The sequence below is a fragment of the Chroicocephalus ridibundus genome, unplaced genomic scaffold, assembly GCF_963924245.1.
Source record: "Chroicocephalus ridibundus unplaced genomic scaffold, bChrRid1.1 SCAFFOLD_26, whole genome shotgun sequence".
Taxonomy (NCBI): Eukaryota; Metazoa; Chordata; class Aves; order Charadriiformes; family Laridae; genus Chroicocephalus; species Chroicocephalus ridibundus.
This window is the reverse complement of record NW_026961775.1, coordinates 455,685-470,793: the sequence shown is the minus strand read 5'-3', so window position 1 is coordinate 470,793 and position 15,109 is coordinate 455,685. Positions and strand designations below refer to the sequence as shown.

Below are 15,109 nucleotides of genomic sequence, written 5' to 3'. Positions count from 1 at the left end.
TTATTTTTTAAGTATCTGACGAGAATATTCATATACCTTAGTAAGCTGGGCCACAGAAATAGATGCAGGAGAGTCACCAATCTGTTCACAAGAAAAGAAACACACAGTCAAGTTCTACAATCAAAACACGGCAATAGCTAACCTCTACTGTAGTCCCAAAGCCTGCACTATAGCCTCTGACTGTCACTGAAAGCGGCATTTCCAACCCACTGGAACTTGTATTTGTTCAAAGCAAAGCCCAGACCTACGACAGCTTAAGAGTGTGGTTAATGAGGTTAATGAGAAGAAACTACAATTACCAAACCCATTTGAGATCAGCTTACTGCTCCAGAATATCTCAGAGAGGGACCCTTCTCAAATGCTCACGACTGCTTAAAAGTCAAAGGGGTAAGGAAGCTGTAAATTTCCAGCTAAAGAGCATTCAGAAAATAAATTCAAGTTTATTCAAGAAGGAAGCAGCACTACAGGAAACTTATCTTCGGTGTAGTTTGAAAATTAATCAGTTCATGTCTCATCATTTATAAATGCACACGGTTACACTTTGGTGAAGACAGCAGGTGCCTGTCAAAATAAAGCACCGGCATATCAGCCCCGAAACGTGAACTCTGCCTCTCCTGTCACTACGTTTAAAAATGCCAAACGCACCATACCCCACGAAACCCAAATAAAAACACCAGTCCAAAACATCAGCCATAAAAGTAACACACCACCTAGTCTAGAAAAAAATTTACTGCTCCAATTATTGAAATAAAGGTGTTTACCAGGACAGAGCAGACACTGAGAAAACTGATTTCTTGTATTTTATTAGACCACAAGCCATACTACAGTCGCTTTATGTAAAATATGAAAGCTTACAACGTGTAAGCCAAGGTGTGCTAGCTTTGTGGAGCTCCCCCCAGCCCCCACCTCTGCGCAGACACGAAATAAACACCCGTCTCCACTCCGTGTGTGGCTCAGCTCTTCGCACACCCAGATTTGGGCCAACAGCTTCATGCTCCGTCTGCCACTCTCTTTCCCATGCGCAAAACAGGCCCGTGCTCTCTCACGGCAGGCACAATCACCACCGTTTTGCAGTTTTTCAGAGAGTGGGAAGGTGCTCTGTTGGAGTCTAGCATTAAACAGTCCTGTACTGACCAGGAAGTGAAACATAACGCTTCATAAACTATTAAGTAGTTCCGGTATTTTTTTAGGGAGCAGTTATTATATGGCCTGCAGGCAAGAGTCTGATTTCTTAAAGGTGGTGATAGCACTCCTTTCTACTAAACAGTTATCAAACGCAGGCGATAGATAATTCGTGTACTAGTTAGTACATGTGCCCAACAGCCATCTTCCTCTTCCAATGATCCTACATTCTCGTGACTTTTTTTTTCCCTCTAAATGTCTACTGAAGTATTTCCTGCCAGTCCCCCAAATCAATCAAGCAGAAACAACACCTCCATGAAACTTGTACACAGCCCTAAGGTAATACTGCAGAAGAACTGGGGAGAAAAAATCCAAACCCAACCAGCCAACGCAACCCTCAAAAACCAAGAACTGACAGTGAATTTATTAACTCCCATTTCAAACACAAGACTAGACAGAAACTCACATGAAGCACGTGGGAAAGGGCACCAAAAACAGGAGGAAAAGGCTAGTCGCGCTACTGGAACATTACGTGTACATTATAGCGGTTTCCTAAAATCCGATTGCTTGGCTGAACTAAACATTCAGCCAGGAAGGATCACGGTTGTGCCTGACGGTGCTAAAACAATGGGCCTGGCACTGCGTTTCTGCAGCCTTTAAGGACAAGCCCTTACTAGAAATCCTCGCAGTTACCGAAACAGTAATACTAAACCAAAACGGAGGCACTTTCTTGCTTTGGCTGTAGTAACAGTAGGACAGCAGCGCAAATTTGGACGTATAGAATGACAGCTAATACAAGAGCAAGACAAGGAAGAAATACTCAAAGTAAAACCTTTTGTGCATCCTGTTCAGAAAAATCATGACTAATTTTAATTTTGCTGCTTTACTGTTCAACAGTGATTGGCAAGCTTTTTGGTGATTTCTACCTCCCACACTAAGATCCAGGTTCGTCTTTGAAATACATGCAGAAATACAGGTATTTAAAAACCCAAACCGAAACAAAAAGCCCACGCTTTGAACCAAGAGTGAGTTAGCTTTAAGAATAAAGTTAATTGTGTCTCCAACACCAGAAGCACCCGAGGCTGCAGTGCTTTTACAGGGAGAGAGAGAGAGAGGATTTGTAAAGAGCGATGCAAGGCTTCCACCCTCCCCACGGCTACCCACAACCCAAATCAGGTCCAGGCAGAGCAAACTAGAAGGAAACATTTCTGCTTCGTCTTTCATTTACTTTAAGTAGTTCTAGCTAACGCTGAGGCTTCCCTCCCACTCCAGGATTTTTCCTTTTCTTGGAGACATCTGTGCTAGCGGATGGCGAGATGCTACTCAGAAACGTGACACAGACACGCCAGGGAAGACGCGAGGTGAAAAGAACGTTAACCTTCTTTTGGAACATGTGATTTGTGTTTATGCACATGCTAGTAAACAACAAGAAAAATAACCCTTTTCAAGAAATAAAAACTCGTCTGAATTAGATGAAATACTATAAACGTGGTTTACATAAATGCATAAAATTAACTACTTGGGTCCCTGGGCCAGTAAACTAACTCGAACTCACAACGCGAGGCATTCATGCATTCATGGCCAAAAAGGAATTCGAACCACTCGGTGACAGAATTACAGGTGTCAGATTAAGACGTAGTGGTTTTAGACCTACATACAAAAAGCTTACAATTTTAAGTTGATTGGATACTATTCCATGAGCATCAGACGCTGCATTCTTCGCAGAACACAGAGCCAGAGTTCATCTCTTTCTAGATTTAGGTGATCCTAACAGCTTATCAAGGCATCAGATCCAGCGGTCCAGGGTTAGTGTAATGCCTCACACCACAGCAGTGAAGTACTTAAAATAAAGATGAAAAATAAAACCCACCAAAGAGTGATTTTTATACTGTAGGGACTATTTTGAAATGTGTAGTTACACATAGCATTCAACCCAAGTGGCAAATCAAGATCTAGACCATTACCAGTCAAGTATTTCCTTGTGTTACTTAATTCTATTTCAGCAGCCGAATGACAGTGTTTTCAAACCTGAAGAAAAATGCTGCGCCTTTTCCAAACGTAAAAAAGTGAGATTGTGATTTTACATACCGCTTTTGATGTTCCACTCACTGGCTCAGTTCGACTTCTAGAAGAAGAAAGAAAGGTGATCAGAATTTAAAATAAAGCACTTGTGCCCAGCATCAAGCAGCAAAACCAGATTATAAAAATGGATTGTCAAAACATTATGTTCTGATAGTCTACTGAATGTGGAAATTTATCCGTATACATAAACTGTTCTCTCTTGTACACTCAGTGCAAAGAAAAACAAAACCCAAATCACATTTCACCTTTGTCACAAATTACTCCAAGACTTACAGATACAGAAGACAACAGCACAAGAGGAAGTCCTCAGGTATTTTGTCTCTGCTACCTAAGTATCAAACCCATCATGTCAGTACTATATTTTGTGTTCTTAAATAATCAACCATCAAAACAGGAAGGTAACGTTAGCCAGTCTGTATATCCCTAGTATCACAAATAGGGCCATACACAGTACTTTAGTTTCTAAGCAAGAACGGTGATGGTCTAGACACTTCAAAGTGCACCTTTCCTTAAGCGAACCAGAAATCAGTCATCCGACAAAGACATAACAAAAATGTCAGCAGCAGAGTCTTTACGAGAGCGTGTCTTTGTGGAAGCCCAACCACTGTGCTCAGACGGCTACCATATTCAGCCACTAAACGTGTTACATATGCTATGTGGATTCAAAATAGTACTAGAAATGTCACCTGACAGCAGTTTCTAGAATTTTGTTCAATTGAGGAGTCCCGGGACAAAAGAAAATAGCGGCCTCGATTGCCAGAATTTGTTTTAAGATGATCTTGAAAATGCTACAATATTTTAGGAACCATTTATTACGTTTGAAAACTTGCTGAGATTCCACATACTCATTGATCCGTACTGCAGAGGCAATTCAAAGGCTGCTGTGGAATTCACGTACAAAGAGAAAGGCTCGTGCTTCCTGCCACTGCTAGACCACCACCAGGCTCACAATTACAGCCACACAGCTCCCGAAGGGGAGCATGTACAAGGAAACACTGTCAATGACCACCGAATGGTTTCACCCAATGGTTTCTTCATCCACTTACCTCAAAGAACATACTACAAGGTGAGTAACACATTTTTGAAGGCCTCTCCACCCTTACAGCGTACGTTCATCATTCCCAAACTTTAGCCACTCTGCCAGTGGCTTCTGCAATGTTTCCAGCTGGAGGAGCAGAAAGCTCATCTGCCTGGTGAATTGTCAATGCTAGAACAGCAGTGCCATTCTTCCCTTATCCCCACGTACAGGTATTTACCTGATCTTTGAAGCTAGCAGCATCTGTCCTCTCATTGTGGGGCAGCATTACAATACCAGGAGAGGGTGCCGTCCAATCAGAAACGGAGGATGCACTGACAACGCAGCACTAAGCATACACATTTTAATTAACCCCCAGTGTTTAGAAGCACAACTCTGTGGCCTCCAGAATTACTAGGGAGTACCTGAAAGCACTGCAACAACTATGGCAGTAACATGCCCACACAAAAGGCTTTAGGACACTGTTCTTTTTCTCTGGCCTTAAACGGACATTGTCTTTAGGAAACTACTAGGAATCTTTTATGAATGAAACTTCTTGTTTGCATTGCTCGCCAGCTGGCAACCCTGGGTCTTTCCTCTATAGCTAGTATGCAAAAAAACCCAGATCTGGGCCGTAAGAATACCCTCCAGCCCAAATGCAAGAAATAGTCAAATACTGAGACGCAGGCTCTTCTGAGATGGGAACAAAGCCTAAGATGACACTACAATGTGTATCTGCCTGTACTATAAAAGCAATAAAAGCAAACACATATAATAAGGAATTTCTCCATCTGGAGATCCATGTAGAGACCATGGGTCTCAGAACAATCAGCCCCAAGAACAAACCCAGTAGAGGCATCTGAAAAGTTACAATTGGTGGAGTGTGAACCCCATGTCCCAACAGCACTAAAAATGTCAGCCTGCTTTGGGGCAGATACATTAAAATCTAGCCCATGACAACAAAAATTAACAGCAGCTTTAACAAGAAAGATACAAGCTGAAAGCCCCTGTAAACTAATATAAATTTAAAAAGCTATCACACCAAAACCCCTTAGAAAGAATACAATGGTTTATGGATACTTACCTAACAGATGTTTTGCTGGTAGCTTTAACTCCTCCAACAGGGATTCTTCTGACAATCACCGATGAGTTCTTAGGAATCAGGGCATTGTCATCTGTGTATTCTGAAAACAAGAGAAACACAGGAAAAAACCCTAGTCCATTCATAAGGATTAAGGATTAATACGTAATTACACAGCACTTCAGAGAATCCCTTGACAGATAGAAAAGCAAACTTTTGTATGTCACATCGCGCTTTTATCGTCTCAACACACTAACAGTACATTGCAAGAAATCTTCAGGTTTGAGAACCAAACACATACAGCAAAATTTGTCTCCTTTTTTAAAAAAAGTTGGAATGCCAACAGCAAAACACTCTCAATGGTCACTAAAAGAGAGTCTGCTAATGCATGAGGTTCTGTCCTGATCTAGCTCAAGTTGCTTTTGCTTCTGTTAGGCTACAAAGCCAACAGATCTCCGGAGCAGAACAACCCACAGCAAAGTCTCACCTGCATAAACCAGAGTCTAAAGTCTGTCTAGCTTGCCCTGCAACAAAACAGGCACCGAGCTAAAGCATGAAAACGCCATTGCTTCCATAGCTGTTAACTCAAACGATTCACCTAATGCCACCAGTGCTTAAGACTGACGGAACGCAGAAGAGACCCTGCCATCTCTGTCTATTTCTTGGAGCATCTTCCACCAACAACCACACTTCTCGGCCTCTCAGTGCTTTACATTTGAATGGAACCCAAACTGGCAGTGCTAGAGTTTGCATCACAGAACTTTTGGCCTTTTTTGAGCTTGCTTTCACAAGTAGGGCAGAATTGGCTCAAACTAAAGTGGTATCTCCCCTCTGAAGCTAATCATCTCCTTTGAATTAAACGTGAAGGGACGGGAACTCTTTCAATTCCCTTCTTGCAGAGCAGAGAGACTCAAACAAAACTACATACGAAGACAGCCTCTAAAAGCCTTTAGAAAACAGTGTGCGCCTGACGCTACCCGTGCTTTGCCTTGGCTTACACCCTGTCAGTCTTTTGAAACGGAGGAAAGCCTTCTGACCTTTTACATACGACCCAAAAAACCCTGCCCTTACTACCTGAGACACTCGGACTGAGCAAGCTTAAAATGCAAAGACCTTCCCATGAGAATGGTTGTCTATTGTACTTACACCAGCTGGATATGACTAACTGTTTTAAAGCACTACCAGCAGCCATTCCCCGTAATCTGCCTACAGTTTCAAATGCTAAAAGCCCTTACCTTTGCAGAACGATGGCCTGAAAACCAAAGATACTGGATATGAAGCCAAGCTCTGTCAGGGAGATTTTGCTCAGGGATCAGACCCAAAATAGGAATAGTTCACAATTTATGCATCATTTTTCAGTATATTCTTCCTATGGGCATGACTTCCTTTGGAGTTAGCGGGAGTTTGTTTTGAAGACATCGCATCACATCATTACTAAAACCGTCAAGTGCGTGCTGTAACACTGAACTCGAGCAAGTTCCGAGCTGCAGAGACAGTCTTAGAAGAGCACTCTTCTTCCTTAAAACTAATCACCCAAGAGCGTTCAGAGTCCCATTTTTGGTTTTATATTTTTTTGTCTTTTGCCTGATAAGCAGAATAGCACATTCTCCAAGGGGTTTGAGACAGAATGTTACAGGGCAGGAAAGAGTACTCAAGAAACCTGAGTTCTGGAGTTTACTGTTCTACCACGGTATTGTGAGAACATCTATGATAAGAAATTCAGATCAAATTAAAAGGAGGCAAGTTTAAATGCGCTATTCCTGAGTATGGGCTTTTTGAAGGGAATTCTGCCCTTACAGAACATGCCTCTAGAGTAAGCATGGAAGAGGACATCCCCCCACCCCCTCTGTAAAATAGGTCCCAACCATCCCTTTGCCTTCCTGTCATCTCTAAAAGCATCATCTCATATTTTTCCACTGAGCTTTAAAATCCTGTTTACTTTTACCTCATACTAGCTTTGCTTCTATTACTAGATTTCCATTGTGAAAAGTAGCAGTTACTGAACTGTAAAAGCTTGGAGTACTCAGAAAAATCTGAACAAGGAGGCCATCTTCACTCAAGCTTCACTTTGTTCTTTCCAAGATCATTTCAACATTTTGTCAGGACTGCTGCACAGACAAAGGTATAAAATGCAATACTGTTATGTCCGCATCTAGGAATTCCAAACATCCCACTGAGGCAGAAAATCCCGGTCTGTTTTTTTTTTCCCTTTTTTTTCTGAAGGTGAGTTTAAGCATCTACATCTGACGAATAACAACTGGAAGTAACAATTGGAAGTAACGGTTATGCATATAAACCAAAAAAGTTGGCATTCATACATATTACACCAAAACGTATTCTCTAGCTGTGCTCTGAAAACCACTGGGGTATTTTGGTGTTTTCGCATGGAAAACACCCTTACCTTCACTAAGTATCTGTGCCACCAGTGTACAAAAGATTACACTCATTTTACAAAGGTCAAAGTGCAACACAACCTACCTAGAGGAGGATCGTGTCACTGCCACACACGACTGATGCTCTTTGAAGCAGGAAAGTTAGCCCCTTTAGGCCCTTTAGGCAAAGCCCCTTTCGGCAACCCCACGTTTAAGGGAACCTAGTGAAGCACATGCTTTTTCCTCACTGCCCTGAGGCCCCGCGCCCCCACGCACCTTCTTCGGTCTGGGCGTTGCTGATCTGCAGGTCACAGTTGGCCGCCTTCAGCTTCTCACGGCCCATGATCCGGCACTTGAGGTCGCAGAGGGAGATGTGGAGGCCGTCGAAGGTGACTATATCGTACTTCAGCTTGGAGAAGAACTTATAATGCACAGCAGACATGGTCGGGGCCAGGCGGTGCCTGCTACGCAAAGGCATCTACCACAGCAGATGGCGTCACGGCCTCCACACCGCGTCAGGGCCCACGGCGGCGTGGGGCAGGGCCCACTGAGGGGCCGGGGCCAGCAGCGCAGGCTGAGGGCGAGCGGGCCGGCAGTGCTCAGGGGCTGTGGCGCTCTGCCATGGCCAGGCCTCGCAGCCTCAGGCAGACTCGGCTGGGGGAGGCCTCAGGAAGGCCCCGCCTCCCAGCCCCACAAGGTCTCCAGCCTGGGGCTGTCAGCAATGGCGCTGGGCTGTGGCGGCGGGGCCAGCCCGGCTCCTCCCGGCAGCCCAGGCGGAGGGTGGGCGAGGGGGAGCGGCCCCCGTGGCCCTGGCTCGGCCTCCCCTCCCTCTCTGGCAGCAGACAAAACCAGTATCTGAGGAAACACAACAAATTTATTCCATGAACTGGGTGCGGAGAGCACAGCCCCGCAGCTCGGGGCTGGCACCGGCTGGGGCTTTGCTGGGAAAAACCAGGCGAGAGTCACCCTGACGTCCCACACACGTAGCTCGTGCCGGGACCTGCCAACCCGTCCCTCTGCCCAGCGCCCCCACGGGATGCAGAAAGCAGCGCTGCTGGCCCTGGTGTGGTCCTGAGCCATGTCGCAGCAGACGAGTCCTTAACCAGCAGGCCTATCATGTTAAACTGACATTTGAGAAGTGATGAGACCCTAGTGGTGCACGAAAGCCTATTTTAAAAGTCGAGTTCTGTACAGGACTGCCATGGAAATTGACTGTTTGGAAAACAGTCTGTTCCCCCGCTCAATTTGCCAGCAGTCCAACAAACCCACGCTCGGATTTCTGTGCCTTGGCCTACCTTCCTTTCCTGCTGGAGTCTTGCAGTGCATTACCAGCTCAAGTGATCTAGCCCCAAAGGTAACCCTACTGAGGCGAGATCTTTCTATGAGAAACAACATCTTTCAAGGTCTTGTACATAATGGCACAGGAGGGATAAAAACCTTTTCCCGTGTCTAACTGAAAACACCTGGGTAAGTCCGGCTGCTGGCAGGAAACGCCCCAGAATTGCCCCTAGATTGTCAGCAAATCAACAGTCAGGGATGGAGCACCAGCCACATCCCTTGCCTTTGGGGATTCACAAAAGCCCAAGCCTGCTGGTGAAGTCGTTACTCACAGGAGTCGTTCCCCATTGCGGCCATGGCTCCTCGTCAGGAACAGAACAGAGGGGGAAGCTCTGGGTGACAAAGGACGCCAGGACGCGCTCCAGAAAGAGAAGATCAGCGCCAATCCCCTCACCTGAGTGCAAAGAAATAGTTGCACCCCTACAAAATAGTTAAAAAAAGAACCCCAAGCCAAACCCACAGCACAGCATCCCCCTCTACAACCGTTTCAGCGGTAGTTACAACCGCTGCACAGCTGCAGGCTGATGGCCCTGCTGGCCCTGTCACAGGACTCTCACTGACAGCAGTTACCAAGGCCCTTTTGGAAGACTGCACTGTGCATCACCTTCACTGGAGAGGACCTGCTGCTTCCCTGTGGCTGCCTTTAGCAGCAGAGCCCTCTGGTTCTCCAGCCCACACTTTCCCACCTTGGATGCAGGAGGGACCGGCTTTCAGCCGCTGCTTTAACAGCTGCCTTTGCTGTGCTCCTCTGCTGTCTCCCTTCCCACCACATCAGTCAGGGTGGGCTTCTTGTCATTCCAGACTGAGCCCCTAGCACATGCTAAAGAAACAACAATTAGCAAATAGGAACTCTACCCATAGCGCATACCTGGACAGCCTATCAAGGTGTAATAGCTCATCCTACCCTTCCCAAGGTAGAGACCAGCCTATACTTTGATCCCGTATCTACCTACTGTACCATCTCTCCTAAAGCTCAAATCGTAATTACCTTTGCAAGAGGATGGCCGTTGAGGAGCAGTGGGCAGTAAACCATCAATGGTTGGAAAAAAGTAGCCAAGCAAGTGGCAAAGGAAGGAGCCGAGTTATCCCGAAGGCCAGCTCAGCCCAACAAAGCTCAGGGAGCTTTGGTCCTCCCTGTCTCCCTCGCAAAGCTAGAAGTGGCGCTTTCACCATCAAGCTCCTGTGGGATAGAAGGCAAACTTTTCAGGCAGCAGCTGTGTCCTGCCGCGTAGGCTCTGAACTAGCCCTGCTGAAAAAGCTGACCAGCACATTGAGCTACAAAGAAGAAGCTGCTCGGTAAAGATGGCTTCCGAGACACGCGCAAGAGAACTTGACCAGCAGTGAGCTCACCTATGCAAATGGGTCTATTTTTACAAGAAACCAGATGGAAACGAGCTGAAATCCACCAAGGTGCAACGAAAGAGTGCAAACTCAGCTACTAAATATGAATTAAGCGTGCTTGCAAAGCGGGTCACGTCAACAACTCCTCCAAAGTGAATGGTAACAGGCGACCTCATGGCCAAGGCCAATAGGTTTCCTAGACTGTGACAATGCATATGTGAATCGCCTTAGGGTGGCACATAAGGGAGCAAGAATTGTAACACGGGGTCCTTCTCGGGCTCCCAGCCGAGAGGCGCCTTTACGTCTGGCAATAAGGGGTTTAGCTAATGTGTACGTCTGCTGCCTTCTTCCCTGTACCCACGCAGGAACTAGAAGAGAAGAAAAGTGCAAGCGTTTTACCGTTTCTGTAGAAGTTCAGGTCAACATTTAAACAGCCAAAGCTCTGAAGAGTTACGCTGACCCTTACGTAGGCACTTCTTTTGTCTCCCTTTGAGAGATAACTAAGCACATTCCCTCCTAGCCACAGTCTAGCATCCAGAAGCATGCAGAAGACGCAGACAAACCTCCACCATTTTTTCAGGGATGTTTCGAGTCATGCGATACTTAGTGCAGGAGTTCACCAAATGTCACTAAACTCGGAGACTTTGACCCAGCCAGCCACGGCCATGGGGCTTCAGCTCACCATTTGTGTGTCAGAGCCATCAGACGGACGACCCCGTCCTCCTTGAGACACCCCTTGGGGCAGCCGTACCCAGCGCCGGGTGGCTGGATATGGCCTTTGCTCCATGGGGAGGCACTTCCTGGGAGCAGGATCTCTCACTGGGGCACTGGGAAGCCCTCCTGAGGCCTGCATGCCTGAGGGACGGCTCTGCACTGCTCCATCGCTCACCAAAACTAGGGGCGGAGGAAGGCTGCCCTGGTGGCCTCCAAAAGAGTCAGCTCACCTGTGCTCCTCTGCGGCCACCGGGCACCTTTGCTGTCAGGCGGCTCTCCGCACTGCTCTGCCAGCTTAACCAGCACCTCTTGCCCTCCATCTCTTCCCGCTCCTCACCAGCACTTCTCCTCCCTCCCCTCCCTGACCAGCTCCCCCCTGCTCTCCCCGGCCCTCTGGCCCTTCCCGCCCCTCTCCCCCCACCCCGCCGCCCTCTCCCAACCTTCTCTCCCTCCCTGACCTCCTCCTCCCGGCCCCAGCCGTGCTCCAGGGCCTGGCCCTGGGCCAGGGCAGCCCCGGGGAGGCGGCCATGGTTCCCGCGGGGTCAGAGGGCAGGAGGGGGCGCCCCGGGACACGCTGGGAGTTGTGGACCCGGCAGGAGGCTCCCGGCGGCCATCTTGTGTCGGCTGAGGGGAGGCTGGCACAGGCCAACAGGACAGATCTGCAGAGCCGGGAGCTGCGGTGAGTCCTGGGCCCTTGGGCTCCTGTCAGCCCTCTTCTGCCTCCCTGTTCCTCCCTGCCCTTCCCCTTTCCCTCTGGGTCCTGTTTTTCGCCTCCCTGTACCTCCCTTCCTCTCTCCTGCTGTGCTCTGCTCCCTGTCGCCCTTTCTCTTCTCTCCAAGTCCCTCTCTCTCTCTGTCATCCTTCCTCTCCCTCTACTTTCCCCGTCGCCCTTCCTTCCTGCTCCCTGGGCCTCTTGGTTTCTCTCTCTCTCTTCTGCACAGAGGCCCCAGGCTGAGTGTGCAGCTCGCACTGTGCAGTGAGGTCAAACCCATATGGCTACTGGACAGACCTCTCTCTCCCTGCTGAGCACAGAGTAACTAGGTTTGGGGGTTTTTTAGCTGCCTCAATTAAGCTACTCCAGTTAGATAGGATGAACCCTGGCTTCAAAGTTTTACTCTGTTTTTTTTTTTTTTGTTTACTCTGTGACCAGTTAATGAAGATATGCCACTACTATGCCCAGTAGCGGCACCCCGCAAAGAAGCTCTGGGAACACGTCACTTGGCTGATGCTGAATCTCTTGGGCGATGGCTTTAATAACAGGGGATGTGCATCCCTACTCAAAACAGAAAGAAAACCAACAGCCACCTAATAAACCAAAAGTTAAAGATGGCAACAAAGAACCACTTGCCGCTCGCTCGGGCCTTCCCAATACGAGAAGAATCAGAAGAGAAAAGGCAAGACTCTTGGGTTGAGACAAAGGCAGTTTAACAGAACAGCAAATGGAACAAGAAAATAACAACAGTAACACGGACAGAGGAATGTACAAACACGATTACGGAACTGCCGCTCACCAACCGGACCCGGGACGCCCCAGCCCGCTCCCCAGCAGCGACTTCCTGGCCCCTCCTCTGGCAGCTCTGCCTGGCCATGGCTCACATGGCATGGAATACCTGTGTCCCTGATGGAGCCCGGGCAGAATTAACCCCGTCCCTGCCGTCACCAGGACCATGACTTGCTTCCTTCTCCAGGAGACCTGGCTCTGCCCCACATGCCCACTGGGGCACGTCCTCACATGGTCACACAGCGCCGCTAACATTGGGGTTTTCCTCTCCTGGGCACTTCCCACACCACTCCAGACCCACCCTGTCTCTCTCCCACCTTCCCCGCCATCTCCCCAGCCCAGCCCAAAAGAGCCCCCTGGTCTGGGCTGGTCCCACAGCAGCGCTCCCCACAGGGAACTGCAGAGCTCTGGGCACTCCCCCCACAGCCCCAGCCCCTCTGAAGGGCACCGCAGCTGCTGGGGGCAGAGAGGGCTCTCAGCCTCCCCATCACCCCAGGGCTGGAGCTGGCCCCAAGGCCCAGCAGAGGCCACTCACTCTCTGGCTCTCCTGCCTTCAGCTGCAGCTGATCCCCAGCCCAAACTGCCTTTGCCCCGCTCTGCCTCCCCGCCTGCCCTGCTCCCCAGGACAGCAGGAGACTCCTGGCCCTGGGGCTCCTCAGGCAGCTCCCGCATCTCTCCAGTCTCCCCTCCCTCTGCCTGCTGCATCTTCGCTGCCTCCCACGGCCCTGCAGAGTCCTGGCTTGTGGGTACCTGGATTTAGTGATTTGTCCTGGGGGGACCTATCTCTGCAACTTAAACTCTTCTGTGTCTCCATTCACTTCCCAACACAGAGAACATGGAGTGTCCCCGTCCCCTCCTGACCACTCCAGATTCCTTTCCACATGGACTGAAATCTGCCATCAGCCCCATCATACCTGTGACAGCCTGAGGAATGTTACTGGGAGGTCATGTACCGTCTCTACTGCCCCTCTACGCAAAGAAGAGAGCCTTCAACTAAGTCTCGGTGTCTAAAATATGCCAGTGCTACTGTGACATTGTTTCCCAAAACAAGGTGGAAAGACGCTTGGGAAGTCCAGTTCCTTAGGCTTGTTCGTAGCCAAAACTGTATCAAGCAGACCCAGCCATCAGGCACCACACTCAGGAGATCCCTTTTTATTGTAGAGATGCTATTAGGGAGGAAAGAGGTGACACATGGTTCTTCAAGGATGAGACAGAACAGGAAAGAGCCTCAAGAGAAGTGCTATGAACCCAAGCAATTACTTCAAAGTATAATTATCAGAGAAAAAAATAATGGCTGAAGCCTGGCCTAGAGTAAACTTATAGCATGACACAGAGAATGGGAGGCACATTATTTTTACTGCCTCAGGATCCATCAGATGAGTTTCTTCAGGGCATCCTTGAGCTCCTGGTTCCTCATGCTGTAGATGAGGGGGTTCACTGCTGGAGGCACCACCGAGTACACAACAGCCATCACCACATTGAGGGATGGGGAGGAGATGGAGGTGGGCTTCAGGTAGGCAACCATGCCAGTGCTGATAAACAGTGAGACCACGGCCAGGTGAGGGAGGCACGTGGAAAAGGCTTTGTGCCGACCCTGCTGCGAGGGGATCTTCAGCGCAGCCCTGAAGATCTGCACATAGGACACCACAATGAAAACAAAACACACAAAGAATAAACAGGCACTAAATACAATTAGCTCAACTTCCCTGAGGTAGGATTGTGAGCAGGAGAGCTTGAGGATCTGGGGGATTTCACAGAAGAACTGGTCTAGGCCATTGCCTTGGCAGAGAGGTATTGAAAATGTATTGGCCGTGTGCAGGAGAGCATAGAGAAAGCCACTGCCCCAGGCAGCTGCCGCCATGTGGACACAAGCTCTGCTGCCCAGGAGGGACCCATAGTGCAGGGGTCTGCAGATGGCAACGTAGCGGTCGTAGCACATGACGGTGAGAAGATAAAACTCTGCTGACATCAAGAAGGCAAAGAAAAAGACCTGGGAAACACATCCCATGTAGGAGATGGTCCTGGTGTCCCAGAGGGAATTGGCCATGGCTTTGGGAACAGTGGTGGAGATGGCACCTAGGTCGAGGAGGGCGAGGTTGAGGAGGAAGAAGTACATGGGGGTGTGGAGGCGGTGGTCACAGGCTACGGCAGTGATGATGAGGCCATTGCCCAGGAGGGCAGCCAGGTAGATGCCCAGGAAGAGGCAGAAGTGCAAGAGCTGCAGCTCCCACGTGTCTGCGAATGCCAGGAGGAGGAAGTGGGTGATGGAGCTGCCGTTGGACATCTGATCCCTCTGCACATGGGGGCCTGTCCAAGGAGGAAAAGACAGTGAAGAGTGAGGACAGACAGGTCGGAGTAGAACCTGTTGCACTGGTCACAGTAGAGCCCCCCAAATGACCTCCATCCATGCAGGAAGGCGTTTGTGCAGATCCTGGTGTGATGCCTGGTTTGTGCTGGCTGAGGGTGCAATGGGGAGCAGGGGACTCTGCTGTGGGCTCCAGAGGAGTCAGTCGTGCTGTGCAGCAAGAGGCAGAGAGGAACCA

General features: G+C 48.9%; 2 protein-coding genes across 2 annotated transcripts; both read right to left on the bottom strand.

The window, feature by feature from the left end:
* LOC134509654 (E3 ubiquitin-protein ligase RBBP6-like) lies at window positions 1–8,162 on the bottom strand. Its single transcript, XM_063322235.1, has 4 exons — window positions 7,949–8,162; window positions 5,304–5,403; window positions 3,211–3,247; window positions 1–81 (listed from the first exon to the last, which is right to left on the bottom strand). Exons 1-4 carry the CDS (start codon window positions 8,148–8,150, stop codon window positions 1–3), a joined length of 420 nt encoding a protein of 139 aa, XP_063178305.1. The 5' UTR covers window positions 8,151–8,162.
* A 5,776-nt stretch (window positions 8,163–13,938) lies between these two features.
* On the bottom strand, window positions 13,939–14,850 carry LOC134509709 (olfactory receptor 14A16-like). The gene has a single exon (XM_063322312.1). It carries the CDS (start codon window positions 14,848–14,850, stop codon window positions 13,939–13,941), a length of 912 nt encoding a protein of 303 aa, XP_063178382.1.
* Window positions 14,851–15,109: the final 259 nt, after the last annotated feature.

Coding starts and splice junctions, on each gene's coding strand:
- LOC134509654 (XM_063322235.1), bottom strand. CDS start 8,150: ATGCCTTTGCGTAGCAGGCACCGCCTGGCCCCGACCATGTCTGCTGTG. Junction 5,404..7,948: donor CAACGCCCAGACCGAAGAAG/GTGCGTGGGGGC, acceptor TCTTGTTTTCAG/AATACACAGATGACAATGCC. Junction 3,248..5,303: donor ACCAGCAAAACATCTGTTAG/GTAAGTATCCAT, acceptor TTCTTCTTCTAG/AAGTCGAACTGAGCCAGTGA.
- LOC134509709 (XM_063322312.1), bottom strand. CDS start 14,850: ATGTCCAACGGCAGCTCCATCACCCACTTCCTCCTCCTGGCATTCGCA.